Source organism: Notamacropus eugenii, chromosome 7, assembly GCF_028372415.1.
Source record: "Notamacropus eugenii isolate mMacEug1 chromosome 7, mMacEug1.pri_v2, whole genome shotgun sequence".
Lineage (NCBI taxonomy): Eukaryota > Metazoa > Chordata > Mammalia > Diprotodontia > Macropodidae > Notamacropus > Notamacropus eugenii.
The window spans coordinates 102,122,364-102,138,389 of NC_092878.1; the positions used below are offsets into that span (position 1 = coordinate 102,122,364).

The 16,026-nt window shown below is 37.0% G+C and overlaps 1 protein-coding gene across 1 annotated transcript in view; it reads left to right on the forward strand.

Moving 5' to 3' along the window:
• TRAPPC11 (trafficking protein particle complex subunit 11) overlaps positions 1-16,026 on the forward strand; it is a 79,162-nt gene that overhangs the window by 4,511 nt on the left and 58,625 nt on the right. Inside the window, exons 2-5 of the mRNA XM_072623179.1 lie at positions 9,387-9,600; positions 11,037-11,206; positions 11,747-11,817; positions 13,961-14,075. Of these exons, the coding sequence (XP_072479280.1) occupies positions 9,397-9,600; positions 11,037-11,206; positions 11,747-11,817; positions 13,961-14,075 (560 nt within the window). The 5' untranslated portion in view covers positions 9,387-9,396. The remainder of the gene's footprint in view (positions 1-9,386; positions 9,601-11,036; positions 11,207-11,746; positions 11,818-13,960; positions 14,076-16,026) is intronic.

A 16,026-nucleotide genomic window follows, 5' to 3' on the forward strand; every position in this document is an offset into this window, starting at 1 on the left:
CATTTTTAACACAGTTTATAACAGATAAAACAATTCAAACTTTTGGTCAAGTAATACTTCTTTTTAAGCATTTACAATATGAACCACAAAGAATTTTTTTTAAAACATTAACCAACTGAGACACAAATAATATTTATGTTGCTAACTTCACAAGCTCTTGACCTAATTGTCTCCACAATATTACTAAGAATTAAAAGACCCTAACTTATTGCTGTTGGTCTAAAGTCCTATGCCTAATAGCTTAATTTTAGACTTACCCTTGGATATTCCCCTACCAATAATCTATAATTTAATCAATCTAGTATTAAGCTTACAAACCTTTTGACTTTAGGAAATTGCCACCAAGAGTAGGGACATTGCAGGGATACAATATCTCCCCAACTTCATGTCAATTCCAGGCAGGATTAGATTGATCACTTGCATTCAGTCAGGCTTAAAGTCTGCCAGGTGTTAGTGGGGAAATTGAGTCAGGAGAATCCTACCTCAGCCCAGGGTGAACAGCTGCTCTCCCACCCTTCCCATGAGATCACCTATTTCAGTTCATACCAGCATCTCACCGGCTTACCGGCATCATGGATTGGAGGCTCAGACCGCCTTTCTTGCTATCCATACCTGGAGTTAGACTCAGAAGAACAGTCACTTAATAGTCCCATGGCATCTAAAAATGACAAGTTCCAATAACCAGGTTTCAAATATGATTATAATTTCACTTTGGCTAAGGAATATCTTTTGAGGCAAATCTTAAGTGGCTTACATGCCTTTCTATACAAGTTCTAGTTCCTGATTAAATAGCAATCATAAAATCAATTTACCATTAAAACCTTAACTTTTCCATCAATGCCAAATTTTACCCGAGGTTACCTTCCTCTAGGAAATTTAGACTAAAATTCTTTTCCCCAAACTAAAGATGTCATTTATTTATTCTCAGTAATTAATTCAGTCGGTTGTTTTAATACTAATTGCTTTTATCTCACTTTGTAACATGTCCAATTTTTCTCCCCATCACTCCCCTCCCCCTGCTTCCTAAAACCTTGCATTCTGATTACTCCTTCCCTCAATGTACCCTCCCTTCTATCACACTCCACCGTTCCCTTATCCCCATCTTCTCTCTTTTCTTGTAGGGCAAGCTAAATTTCTATACCTGATTCCCTGTATTTCTTACTTCCCAATTGTATGCAATAAAAGTTCTCAACATTTGTTCCTAATACTTTGAATTCCAACTTCTCTCCCTCCCCCCCCCAGCCCCACTGAGAAGGCAAGCAATTCAATACAAACTAAATATGTGATGTTTTGCAAAAGACTTCCATAATAACCATGTTGTGTAATACTAATTATATTGCCCTCTGCCCTTCTCTATCCCCCCTTATTCCCCCCCCCACAATTGACCTTGTCCCTTCTTGAAAGTGTTTATTTCTAGTTAACTCCCTTCTCCCATTTGCCCTCCCTTCTAACATTCCCCTCACCCCACTTGTCTCCTCCTCTCCTACTTTCCTGTGGTGTGATATAAATTTTCATATCAAATTTAGTGAGCATGTTATTCCCTCTTTCAGCCACATCTGGAGAGAGTAGCTTCATTTTTCCCCTTTCCCTTTCTCCTTCCATTGAACAAGATTTTTTTAATCTCTTTTATGAGTTATAGCCTGCCCCGTATCATTTCTCCCTTTCTCTTCCTGGTATTTTCCTCCTTCATCCCTTAATTTTTATTTTATTTTATTTTTTTGTGTGGATATCATCTCTTCTGATTCAGCACACCCTGTACTCTCTATCTGTGTGTGTGTGTGTGTGTGTGTGTGTGTGTACAATCTCTCCATTTACCCAAATACTGAGAAAAGATTCAAGAGTTATATATATTTTCTTTCCATGTAGTAATGTAAACAGTTCAGCTTTAGAGAGTCTTTTATGATTTTTCTTTCCTGTTTACCTTTTCATGCTTCTCTTGATTCTTGTCTTGGTAAGTGAAATGTTCTATAAAGATCTGGTCTTTTCCTCAGTATGAATGATTGAAAGTCCTCTATATCATTGAATGGCAATTTATTCCCTTGAAGTATTATACTCAGACTTGCTGGGTAGGTGATTCTTGGTTTCGGTCCCAGTTCCTTTGACCTCTGAAATATCCCATTCCAAGCCCTTCGATCCCTTAATGTTGAAGCTGCCAGATCCTGTGTTATCCTGATTGTATTTCCACAATACTCAAATTGTTTCTTTCTAGCTGCTTGCAGTATTTTCTCCTTGATCTGGGAACTCTGAAATTTGGCCACAATATTCCTAGGAGTTTCTCTGTTCAGATCTCTTTCAGGAGGTGATCGGTGAATTCTTTCAATATTTATTTTGCCCTCTGATTCTATAACATCAGGGCAGTTTTCCTTGATAATTTCATGGAAGATAATGTCTAGGCTCTTTTTTTGATCATGGCTTTCAGCTAGTCCCATAATTTTTAAATTGTTTCTCCTGGATCTGTTTTCCAGGTCAGTTATTTTTCCAATGAGATGTTTCACATTATCTTCTATTTTTTCAAATTTTTGGTTTTGTTTACTAACTGCTTGGTTTAACTCATAGTCATTCATTTTCCTGAACTCAATTCTCTCTTTCAACGAATTATTTTGTTCAGTGAACTTTTGAACCTTCTCCTCCATTTGGCTAATTCTGCTTTTTAAAACCTCCTTCTCCTCATTGGCTTTTTGGACCCTTTTTCCAATTGAGTTAGCCTCTTTTTAAAGCTGTTATTTTCCTCAGCATTTTTTTGGTTCTCCTTTAGTAAGCTGCTAACTTGTTTTTTAAGGGTTTCTATTGCCTGAGCCCAGTTTAAGTTCCCTTTGGAGGCCCTGGAGGCAGAGGCCTTGACTTCTCTGACAGTATGCCTTATTCTTCCTCATCTGAAAGGATGGGGGGAGACACCTGTTCCCCAAGAAAGTAACCTTCTATGGTCTTATTTTTTTTCCCTTTTTTGGGCATTTTCCCAGCCAGTTACTTGACTTCTGAGTTTCCTCTCCACAACCATCTTGCCTCCAGTTCCACCAAGCCAGCACTGGGGGCTGAGATTCACATGAGCTGCTCCAATCCCTCAGGGGATTTAGGTGGGGGCAGGGCCACTATTCAGTGTGAGATTAAGATCAGCTGCTCAGGTAGGGGCAGGGCTGCCACACAGGGCTCAGTTCCCTCAGGGGGTTTACGATGAGACCTTCAGCAATGGATGCGGCCTACTGCCTGCTTTGGGATCCCTGGCTGCTCCTGCCTCGACTGCTGCCACCTGAGGAGGACCGAGTTATGGGGACACCCTGCTCCCTTCTCAGCCAACCAAAAAGACCCTCTCACTGACTTTTGGCACTTGTGGGTGGAGGGATCAGCACTGCTGCTGGAGATTCTGTCCCTGAAGCCTGCTCAGATCTGCTCCTCTTGGTGCCGTGTGGCCAAGGCAGGGCTGGGCTCTGCTCTGTGTCCAGTGCGTGAAAGACCTTTCCTGTCAGTCTTTCAGGTCACTCTGGGATACAAATCTCCTCCACTCCGTTGTTCTGTGGCTTCTGCTGCTCCAGAATTTGTTGAGAGTTCTTCTTTACAGGTATTTTATGGGCTGTGGGGTAAGAGCTAGCGTATGTGCGTCTTTCTACTCCGCCATCTTGGCTCCGCCTCCTCTCTTACTTGATTTTCAAAATCTTTTTTGAGCTCTTCCATGGCCTAAGACCATTGCATGGTTTTTTTGGAGGTTTGGATGCAGAAGCTTTGACTTGTACGTCTTCCTCTAATGGTATGCTATGTTCTTCCTCATCTGAAAGTATGGAAGAAAATATCTTTGAAGCTGTCTTTGGCATTTGTGGGTTGAGAAATCTGAGAATCTCAGCTACTGCCTGTTATTCGGCGACCCGAGGCCTGTTCCAGTCCTCTCTATGCAGTGCAGCCAGGGGTAGGCTGCACTCTGCTCTGAGCCCAGTGTGATAGACCTTTCCTGTTGGCCTTCCAGGCTGTCTTGGGCTGGAAATCTCTTTCAGTCTATCATTTTGTGACTTCTGCTAATCTAGAATTTGTTTAGTGTCTTTGTTTTATGGGCTATGGTGGGGAGAACTAGAGCAGGTCTGTCCTTCTATTATGCCATCTTGGCTTCAACCCCCACCCCTACCCCCCAAATCTGACTCTTTATCCACTATGCCTGTTGTCCTTTTCTCATTTACCCTCTGTATAAATGGTTTTCTTTTTTGATGTGCATATAAATCTTCTGAGCTCTTTAAAAAGGAGACATGAAAGTTAGATGCTACTGATATCTTCTTGGTCATCTTTTTGGGTAAGAATCCTGTCTAATTTTTTCTTAATCTTGTGCTACTTTTCCCTTTTGGAGAGAGCTTAAAATTGATGGTTTAGTGCTTCCAAAATTTTACCATCTCCAACACAGATTTCTTCTTCATGACATGATTTGGTTCCACAGATTTTCTGTCTGACTTGATTTTTTTAGTGCTATTTCTTCTTCATTGAATAGCAGTGCACAGAAATGTTGAAATTAAATAGTGGAGGAATAGTTTTTGAGGAAAAGATGAAAAGCTAGTTTTGAACATGCTGACCTTAATTTATGTTTGTATATCTACATAGAGAGGTCTTCAAGACACATGAGGATGTGAAACTGAGATTGGGAGAAGTCAGTTATGGATCTGTAGTCATCTTCATTAGAGGTGATTGTAAAGCAGATTGCCAAGGGAGATCACACAGACAGAAAAGGAGGATGGGGACAGAACTTTGGGGAGCAGCCACCTTAAGTAGGTGGGGAAAAGATAAGGAAGTAATTGGAGAGGTAGCTTGCTGGTGAAAGTCTGTTTTTTCTTTCTCATCTACAGACACATTCTCGTAGAAGGCTATGATGCAAAAATAAAAAAATACAAAACAATGTAAAATTAAACACATATGAGAGATATGAACAAAAGGCCTAAAAGGATGAATGAGATTTGAAAGTGTTCCAAACATAAGAAATAACTTTAGCAAAGGTATGAAAATAGGCAAGTGAGGGGATGTTCCAGTCTCTGAGACTAGTCCAACACCATTGAGCTGTAAAGATCTCAGACTTTTTGGATTCAATACCTTTTTATACTCTTAAAAGTTAGTGAAGACTTCCCTATGTGGGTTACAGCTATTAATATTTACTGTATTAGAAACTAAAGCATTAGTATTATTATCAAAATATTTTTGACTTTGCAGACCTCATGAAAAATGTCCAGACATATTTGAATTGCACTTTGAGAACCACGGGCATAGAACACATGGAGGAGAATAATGTGAGGAAGCTAAAAAGGTCGAGGGGTGCCAGACTGGAGGGCCTGGAAGGCATCTCGGTGGCACAAAGCTGAACTTGGAAGTCGCTTCATGTCTCTCACCTTCAGTTTTGTCATCTATAAAAATGGACATAATAATAGCACCTGCCTCACAGGCTTGCTGTGGGAACCAAAGACGATGTGTAAAGTGCTGTGCAAACTTTAAGGCTCTATGTAAACGTTAGCTATGATTTTTCTTTGGTTTCCTTATTTGTCAAATGTTAAGGAGATGGACTAGATGATCTTCAAGGCCCATTCAATTTCTACATCCTATGATCCTGTGATTTAGAAATGTATGTTCCATGTTTGTAAATGTCCTTCTGTTGTTGTTTAGTTGTCTTCAGCTGTATCCAACAATTTCATGACCCCATTTGGGGATTTCTTGGCAAAGGTAGTGAAGTAGTTTGTCATTTTCTTCTCCAGCTCATTTTATAAATGAGGAAGCTGAGGAAAACAGGCTTAAATAAATGACTTGCCAGGGTCACATAGCTAGTACATGTCTAAAGCTGAATTTGAACTCAGGTCTTCCTTACTCCAGGCCTTTACTCCATCCATTACTCCAGGTAACTGCCCAGATATCCTTCTCTTTATTATAATTTATGTTCCTCTAAAGTTGGATTTCAAAAATCTTGTTTTAAAGAATACTAGAAGGTTTATTACTATATTATTTTGTACATATAAATGTATTATTTATATACTTTGTGATCATGTAATATAACTCACTATTAAAAGGAATTCTTTGGTGAATCTTTTTGTACTATGAATATTCACTTTCTAATGTTTGTGCTTTGAATACCAATTTTTATATTTTTTAAAAAAATCATGATGCACCTGTATCTTTTTTTTTTTCTCCTAAAGACTATACACCAAAAACAAATGCTTTTGAATTATCTCCTCTTTCCTCCTTTTATTACTTCTCTCTTCACTTCTTGAGTAGACTTTTTTATTTTTATAGTTAAAATAAGAATCATAATAGATGGTAGGAGTGAGGAAAACCTGTGTTTGTAATCATGTCTCTGATACATACCAATTATGTGACCACCAGGAAGTGATAGTGCCTCATGAGCAACTTTCTTTTTCTGTTTTGACTCTTCCTGGTTTAGCTATTAAGACCATATTTGTATTACAGAAGGAATTTGGTAGGATTCCTTTACTTATTTTTTATTCAGTTTATGTAGTATTGGAATGGAATGTTCTTTAAATGTTTGGTAGAATTCAATTGTACATATTTATGGTCTTGTTTTTCCCCCCTTAAGGAGCTTGTTTATGGTTTGTTCAATTTCTTTTTCTAAGATAGGGTTATTGAAGTATTCTATTTACTAGTCTGTAAATCTGGGTAATTTTCCGTTTTGTAAATATTCATCCATTTCATTTCAGTTGATAGTTTTATTGGCAGATAGTCTGACAACATAGCACCTAATAGTTTTTGTTTACTCATTGCCGTGAATTTGCCTTTTTTATTTTTGATACTGGTAATTTGGTTTCCTTCTTTCTTTTTTAGAATCAAATTAGTGAATGGTTTAACCTTTTTATTTTTCATAAAACTAACTCCTAGTTTTCAGTGGTTTTTGTTTTTTTTTTTTTACTTTCAGTTTTGTTACTCTCCCCTTGATACTCAGAATTTCTATTTTGGTCTTTAATTGGGAGGCTTTAATTTATTGGTTTTTCTCCCTAGTTGGGGTTTTTTAAAAGTTGTATGCCTAATTCATTGATCTGCTCTTTCTCTCTTACTAATCTTAGCTTTTTTAGATATAAAATTTCCTCTAAGTACTGCTTTGGCTGGATCCTGAAAATTTTGGTATGTCATCTTATTCTTGCTATTATTTTAAATGAAATTATTATTTCTGTGATTTGTCCTTCGAGTCACTCATTCTCTAGGATTATGTTATTTAGTTTCCATTTAATTTTTAATCCATGCTTTAAAAGTCCTCCACTGAATGCATTTTTATTGCGTTATAGTTAGAAAAAGATGCATTTAAATATTTCTGCTTTTCTGCATTGTTTTGTGAAATTTTTATGCCTGAATACATTGTCAGTTTTTGTAAAGGTTGCCTTGCACAGCTGAGAAATGAGATGTATTCCTCCCTATTCTATTCAGTATTCTCCAGAGGTCTATCATAGCTAACTTTCTAAAATTGTATTCATCTCAACTTCTTGTTTAATTTGTGGTTAGCTTTATCTACATCTGAGGTCTCCCACTAATATAGTGTCACTTTCTATTTCCTTCTATGATTCATTTAACCTTTACTTTAAAAGATTTTGGATACTATGCCATTTGGTGCATATATTTTCAGTAATGATATTTATTCATTGTCTGTGGTATGTTTTAGCAAAATAAAGTTTTCCTTGTTTATCTCTTTTAATTACCTCTTTTTACTTTTGCTTTTTGATCATTATTGCTACCTCTTCCTTCTTTACTTTAGCTGAAGCATAGTAAGTTCTGCTCCAGCACTTTATTTTAACTCTATATGTCTTTCTATTTCAGGTGTATTTTGTAAACAACATATTGTTGGATTCTGGTTTCTATTCTATTCTTCTATTCTCTCCTGTTTTATGGACGAGTTCATCCCTTTCTCATTCACAATTATGCTTTTGAACTTCTATTTTCTTACACTTTTTTCTCCCTAAGAACCTTTTTATGGCTTGTTTATGTTACTGAGCAGTGGCCAGGTGGGTAGGGTTTTCACCCTTTAATGAAATCATAGAACCATACCTCATTTGTCCTCCCCTCTTGTTGAGGCATGTGATTTTTAAGTAAGGCAGACTTGAAAAATAATGAAAAAGGGGACTGAGCTCTTATGACTATTTTGTAGGACTAAACATAAAAACACTACTAATGAGTTAATTACTTTCTAGCTGTTCAATTTATCATATCATAGCATATCATATTTAAATCTATTATATCCAATGCTGTTAATGCTTGGTTGGGTTAGAAATTCTAATTTTATATATATATCCTTTATTTTTAAAGCACTTTTCCCCCTAAACACATATCCCTCCCTTGACTTAGTGAGCTGTCCCTTGTAACAAAGAATAAAAAAGAGGAAAAAGGCAGTTGAGCAAAACTGGTTAGTATACCAAACAAATTTTTGGTGTTCTACATTCATAGTTCCTTACCTCTGCAAGGAAGGGAAGGAAAGTACATTTTCTCATTTCTTCTCTGGGACCAAGCTTTGTTGTCATAATTACACTGCATTCACAGTTCCTTTTTTGTTTTATTTTCATTGTTTTAGTCATGTATGTTGTTCTCCTGTTTCTACTTCCCTTTGCATCAGTTTATGTTTTCATATTTATAATTTCTTATTGCATTGTGTTGATGTGCCACATTTTGTTTATCCATTCTGTAGTCAGTGGACATCTATTTTGTTTTTAGCTCTCTACTACTATAAAAACGCTGCTGTGAATATTTTATGGACAGCTAAGTAGTGCAGTGGTTGTGGAATGTGGGATCTAAAAGACTCATCTTTGTAATATCAAATCTGGCCTCAGACACTTACTAGCGGTGTGACCCTGGGCAAATTACTTGACCCTTTTTGCGTCAGTTTCCTTATCTGTAAAATGATCTGGAGAAGGAAGTGGCAAACCATTCCAGTATATTTGTCAAGAAAACCCTAGAGGGGGTCACATAGAGCCAGAAACAATTGCAAAAGGACTGAGTACAAAGAATGCTTTGGCATATATGAGGCCTTTCTTTCTGTCTTTGACTTCCTTGAAATACATGCCTAGCATTGGCATCTTTGCGTCAGAGGATATGGACATTTCAGTTAGTTTATTTGGATGACTTCAAATTGGTCCAAATTATTGGACCAATTCATAGTTGTGCATATAGTGTAGTAATATATATGTCTTTCCATCTCCCCACCCCCAGCACCATTTCTGTTTTTTGTCATCAGAAATTGTGATCTTACTTTTCTTTGTATCTTGCTTTTTTTCCTTATGGTTATTATGGAAGTTGAAAGGTGATTTCTTTACTTTTTTTTTTTTTTTTTTTTTTTAGTAATTTCTTAATGGAAGAAATTGACTTAAGTAGGAATAGGAATTTTAAACAACTATTTTTAAGTGTAATAAAAATTTTTATTTCACGTTTTTTTTTAACAGAACATTGAAGATGAGTCCCACCCGATGGGACTTTCCTGTGGAATTATGTTGCCGGCCTATGGCCTTTGTTACCCTTACTGGCCTTGATGTAGTTTATAATGCCGTTCATCGTGCTGTTTGGGATGCTTTTTGTGCCAATCGAAGAGCTGACCGAGTACCAATTTCTTTCAAAGTGCTCCCAGGTGACCATGAATATCCAAAATGTAGAACCAAGGTAAAATCTTATTCTGTGTGTGTGTGTGTGTGTGTGTGTGTGTGTGTGTGTGTGTGTGTGTGTGTGTGTGTGAAAATGTGTGATACTATCTGAACTGACATCTGAACTTTATCAAGACTATTTATTCACATTGAAGTATTCACTTAAGTTCCCTTGGGAGTTAAAATATATTAATATTTTAACACACTAGAAAGCAGTATTTTGACTTTATAGGGACTTCTGTTCAATGAAGTGGTGTTATAGCCTTAATTTTACTAACTAAAAATGGAAGTTTTAACATAAACCTAAAGACAAGGGAATGCCAATGGCTACAGCATTTCCTATCATCTCCAGGATGGATCATTGTAGTTCCTAAAGTTTTCTACTCTTCTGACTCCTACTCAGTTACTGAGTGTGGAGTCTTGTTTTCAGAACTGATCTTTGGGGCATATGGCATGTTTTGGAGGCTATAACTTTGTAAAAGGCTGCAAATAGCAAAAGTTTATATAGGACATCTTTGCCACAGAAGCTCAGTGGCATCATGATAGAGGGATAAGAACTCTAGTCTCAGAAAACCTAGATTCCTGTCCTAGTTATGTCATTTACTGACTGTGTGACTTGAGTCAAGCTGTTTTATCTCTCTGAGTCTTGGTGTCTTTAAATGTAAAATGAGAAGTTTGGAGTAGATGATAGTTCTAAGATCAATTCTTAAGATTCTGTGATTCTTCACAGAAAACGTCGGGCTTTCTCTGAAATCTTAATAGTGTGACAGTTACTAGCCACTCTATACTAATTTTCCTCTCTGTTGTTAATGTACGGTGACCACCATTTGATGCGTTGCTTCATGTTCTCGAGAGGCTGGCTGTATATTTTTTTCAAGGTTTTGGCTTGGTGACACCTTACGACAACTGGCTTTATCTTCTCCTACAAGAATGATATCATTAAGAGTGGAATGGGGAGTTTGTATGTTGCCGTACCCTTGCAATTTAGATGTTGCTTGGAGTTTTCAACTGAATTCTTGGGAATCTGAGTTGCATTCTAGTACATTTTTTTTTTCACTAGGTTGAAGTAGGCCCTAGCATTTTAGTGGCTATTGTTCTGCCTCCATATTGAAGCACTGTGTTACACTTTGCTTGGCCCTTGGATGCTGCCATCTATTAATTTCTTGTTAGAAAAAAAATGCAGGATGTCCCAGAAGTCAATACAGTTTTAATCTTTAGTAGCTTAATGTACACTACAACTTTTGGGGAACCCTGCATACCATCTTAACTAAAATCTACTTTTTAACCCCCCTCCAATGGAATAGGAGACTGAAGGGCAATAGATAACAAGATGTAAATTTCTAAAACCATGAAAAGGACTTGAGAAAGCCATCAATCCATTGCTCTTCCTTGCTTTCTCTCAAATCATCAAATAACAACTTTTAAGATTACCTCAACCTACATTAATGTTTGCAGAGGACATCCTATGAGTGGTACATCCCAAAAGGGATCTTAAAGACTGGTTGGATGAACAAACATCTGAATCTGGTTCCAGCACTTGTGGTTGTGTTCTATGAATTGGACTGGGATGAACCTCAGTGGAAAGAAAAGCAGTCTGAATGTGCTACCAGAGTGGAAATAGTGAGGTATGTCATTTTTGGTTTGTATATTTTAGAAGCTTGTAAGTATTCTATATCTGTCAAGTACTGTTTATTTAGAACCACTGAATTGCAAACGTTGTATTATACTAAGATTATACTAAGCCCTCTGGGGAGGGTTTAACTCCAAAGAAAGAGGTATTTCACCACTAGTGCATGATAAATATTTTCATCCAGTAGAAGGATGATGTAAAGAAAACTAGAAGTAACATTAACCTACATTTCTAAGTGATTTTGCTTACACTTGCAATTTTAGTTGGATTGTACAATGATCTTAAAAGCAGATTTTATTGGATAAAGAATTGAAATTTTGTATATCTTTATGAGTTATTTTTAATTGCTGATTACTGATATTGCTGATAAGAATGAAAATCTTTTTGGGCTCATGTCCCTTTTTTTGAATGAAAGAGAAGACCTCTTCTGATTGTTTTTAGTCAGTTGAATTATGATATTTTAAGTAAAAAGTAAAAGCATATAAGCATTATGCTAAAATATTTCCCCCCTAAAATACTCTTTTTCATAATGCAGGCAAAGTTTACAAGGCAGAAACACAAAAGTTGCTGTGGTTCTCATTCAAAAGAAAACCCCTTTACCTCCAGGTATGAAAAGATTACTAAAACTGTATAATTGTCTTCATCTGATTTGTCATAATCCTCTTTTTTTAAACTCCCAGAAGTTCTTGTTATAAATTTTTTGGTTACTATCTATCTGCCCTTGGTAACACATGAAGTTATGGAACTATTGTTCCTTTAAAGTTTTAAGAATGATACATTATAGACTCTTAAGAGTTGGAAGGAGTCACAGGCACCATCTATTGTAACCCAGACAAGACTCTTCATTTCCAGATCCCCCCAAATCATTGCATCTCTGTCTGAAGACCTCCAAGAAGAGGAAACCAAGTCACAACCTCCAGAACTGTTACATTTTTCAGCAACTGTAATAGATAGGAATTTCTTCCTTAAATCAAGTCTAAACCTACATCTCTGCAGCTTCTACCCATTGCTCTGCTCTCTTTAACTAAACAAATTACAGTTTATTCCTCTGCTATGTGACATTACAGCCATTCTAAAACTTTAGGCTGTCGTATCTCCCTGTCATGTCTTCTTTTTTCCATGCTTAACAGTTTCACTGACCTAAACTCTTATGTTATATTCTTTAGTGTTCTGATGTTCTTGATTCCCCTTCTCTGAATGTGATCTACCTTGTCTCTGTCCTTCCCAAAATGTCATGCCTGGAAATGAACATAGTGTTCCAGAAGTGGTCTGACTGGGATTGAGTACAGTGGGACTGTCACCTTCTTATTCATTCCGTAAACCAGGCCTGCAGTCTGCTTGTGGCATGCCTACAAAGTATGTAGAGGATGTAAAAGAAAGATGTAATGAGTGCTTTGTCCATGCCCACACATGCCCTGCTTAACCCACCTTCCACTAATCACTACTGTGCCTGTTGGTGTGTGGGTTGCCATTACTTACTCTCCTGTTTGTCATGTGACCTGCAGCAACCAATCATCACCAGTCTGTCTCATCTAAGAGGAGCGAGAGTCGTATCTTTTTGCTGGGTTTTTGATTGTTACCAAATGTAAACAGTAAGAAAACCTGAAAAATGTATAAAACTTGTACTGCTTAGAAAAGTAATTTTTTTAACCTTAATGTGATTTCATGATAAATAAAAATCTTAAGTAATAAGTGTAATTAATTGATATTAATTGAACTTTCCCTTTTTTTAAAATATGTTTTATTTGCAAAATAAACCTTTACTTGGAAAGTGAGCCACTAAAAACCTATCTGTGGCCCAAAGAAGTGTGGCCTATTTTAATTTTGTCCTCTGCTTACTGTTAAGTTGTGCAGGTCTTCTGTAAACCACCCTTCTCTCAATAGCACTAGCTTTTTTAGTTTTGCAATTACATTGTTGTGACTTGAGCTTGTAGTCTGCAAACACTTTCATTGTATACTTGTGAAGTTGAAACACTTTCTGTATCTTAGTTCAGATCAGTAATAAAAGTACTATGTAGCAGAAGGCCAAGGAAATCCCTGATGTACACAACTGCAGACCTGCTTCCCAGATGGCATTGACTTTGTGGGTTCAGTTCTAAATCTGCCTGACCACTATTGTCTAACTCCTATCTTTGCATCTTAGCATGAAAGACTTGCCTATTTACTTTGCTGAAACTTCTGCGGCATTCTAACTAAGTGCACCATTGATGGAGTGCAGATCTTAGAGTCAGGAAGACTTGAGTTCAAATCCTACCTCATTCTGTCCCTAGCTAGGTGACTCTGGGCAAGTTATTTAACCTCTTTCTTCCATGAACTCTTTTTCGTTAGTGAAAAGTGAAGTTTCTAATCACAAACTATGATTCATCACATAGTCCTAAGATTTGACAGAAATTTCTCCTTGGTGGTTCAGAATCAGGTGGAGAACAAAAATTTTCTTTGTTTTCTTTTGAAGGATGAAATTATCAGTAAAGCAAAAGTGGGATTAAGCAAAGAGAGAAACTTTTAAGAGATGATTGGATAAACAAAAGTCCATCATTACTATGTCATACCTCTGTCAGGATTCCTGAACTCTCCATTTAATTCCTTCTCCTTTAATATCTCACCATTTCTCCAGGGTGGTTACCATTGGTGAAAAGCAATTTTGGTGTTCATCTTTGTAATTGTGGCCTTTGTAATTGTGGAGAGATAGTTACTTTGTGGTCTTAACTTCTTTTTTTCTCTTGTTCTCTTTGTGGTGGGCACGCAATAGGAGAAGATGTGATTGCTTCAGAAAGGGCAGCCGCTTTATGTAACGCCTGTGAACTTTCGGGAAAATCTCTGTTTGTCTTGCCACACACTGATCACCTTGTGGGCTATATTATAAGGTATGTGGTAGAGTAAAGAAAGAGTTGTGTGTTCATGTAGAAAAATGATATGCAGAGTAGTTAATGATTTTAAATTTTTAATAGCCTGTTTAATATTCATCAAAATGCAAATCATTAGAGGCTCATGGCCTTTTTTTTTTTTAAGCAAGAAAGAACGCTGTCTGACCTGCTTTGTAGGTAGTAACTTTTCTACAGTATATGTTACAAACAGTAACTTCTCTACAAAATTATGTTACATTTTTATAGTGTTTTAGAAAACATTTTCCTTAGATCAATTCTGTGAGATGGGTAGTGCAGTTATGGTCTCTTTTCACAAACTCAGGAAGCTGCAGCTCAGAAAGGTCAAGTAACTTGGCTAGGATCCCAGGGCTCAGAGATGTTGGATCTGGCACAGGCACTCTGAGCCCTGGGCTAGTCCTCTGTCACTCATGCCATGGAGCCTTTCTTCTTCAGTGGAATGGGCTAATCTCTACTCTGCTACATTAACTTTTCAGGCCTAGGTTTGGAACAACTTCATATTTTGTTCTCTGTCTCTCTCTTTCCCCCTCGTCTTTCCATCTCTTCCCTCCCTCTTTCTTTGTCTCTGTCTTCCATTGTCTACTTTCATCTCCTCTCTGTCCCTCTGCCTACGTCCATCTCTTCTCTCTTTCTTTCTCTAGATCTCTCCTGTCTCCCTCTCTTCTCTCTTTCTCTCCTCTCTTTGTATCTGTCTCCCTTTCTTCTCTCTATACCTCTTTCCCTGCATTTGAATCCTACTAAACTTAACTTTGCACTCCTTTGATTTCAGTGTTTTTTCTTGAATACCTTTTCCTGGTGTGCCAGGTATGTGAGGGATCCAAGAGAAATATGACATTAGTCTCTTCCCTCAAGCAGCTTCAGATTATTGGGGAGAGAAGACTGATGAAGGTGACATAGTTAAAAAACAGTAAAAGATAGTATATTGTTAAGTGACTTAATGAGTGATGAAGATGTATTCTGTTTAAAAGCAGAAGAGAGATCAGTGTGCTCTGGGAAAAGTTTCTCAGCATCACAGAACCCAAGTATGCACTTAAATAATATTTTGAATTGAACTAATGTCTACTTAACTGCAGCCTGGATGACCTACCTTAAAGTTTGCAGATACAGTCACAGTAAGGTTAGGAAAAATAACAGAAAGTTAGAGCTGGAGGAAGCTTTGTAGAACTGATTCACCTTCCTGGGTGACAGCTTCTTCATTTTAAAGTGAGGGGAAGAAGTCATCTGTCCAGTGTCTCCTGAGACTTGAACATAGACTACTCTTTCTATTAATGCTGTAAGAATCTTAAGTGTGATTAATAAACAAGGACATTCTGCACATTTAAAAAAACTCATTTCACTAAAGTTAATATACTTAATTAAAAGTCACAGATATTTCAACTTAAATGTAAATGTTATTTTGAAAAATTAACTACTGAGTCACAGATATTTCAACTTAAATGTAAATGTTATTTTGAAAAATTAACTACTGAGAATGGTTTTGTATGCTTTTAGCTTTGAATTAAGATTTGTTTGCTCTTAGACAAGTTCCTTTGGCAAAATCAAAAATAGGCTTGGGAGGTCTATAAGCAAGGACCCCAGCATACACAAGAGGCTGTTATACAGGTTCTTAAATCTGCTTTTATAAAAGGAAAACAACTTTTGAGGGGTCAGCAATCTACTTTAATCAAGCACATATTTCATTCACTTAGTTCAGGGGAACAAGTCAGCACCCTGAACTTAAGAGAAAATACAAACAGAAATTACAAGCAGAAATTACATATGGAAAGACCAACACACAGAGCTTCCAACTATCTGACCATAGACAATACATTCATTGTTACCAGAGAAAGAAGCACCAACATCTGAGCTTTCATAGCCATGGGGCTTCTTAAAGTGCTTGCCCAGAGTCTCATCTGGCACATGAACCTTCTTCCAAAAAATAAGCCCCAAGGTA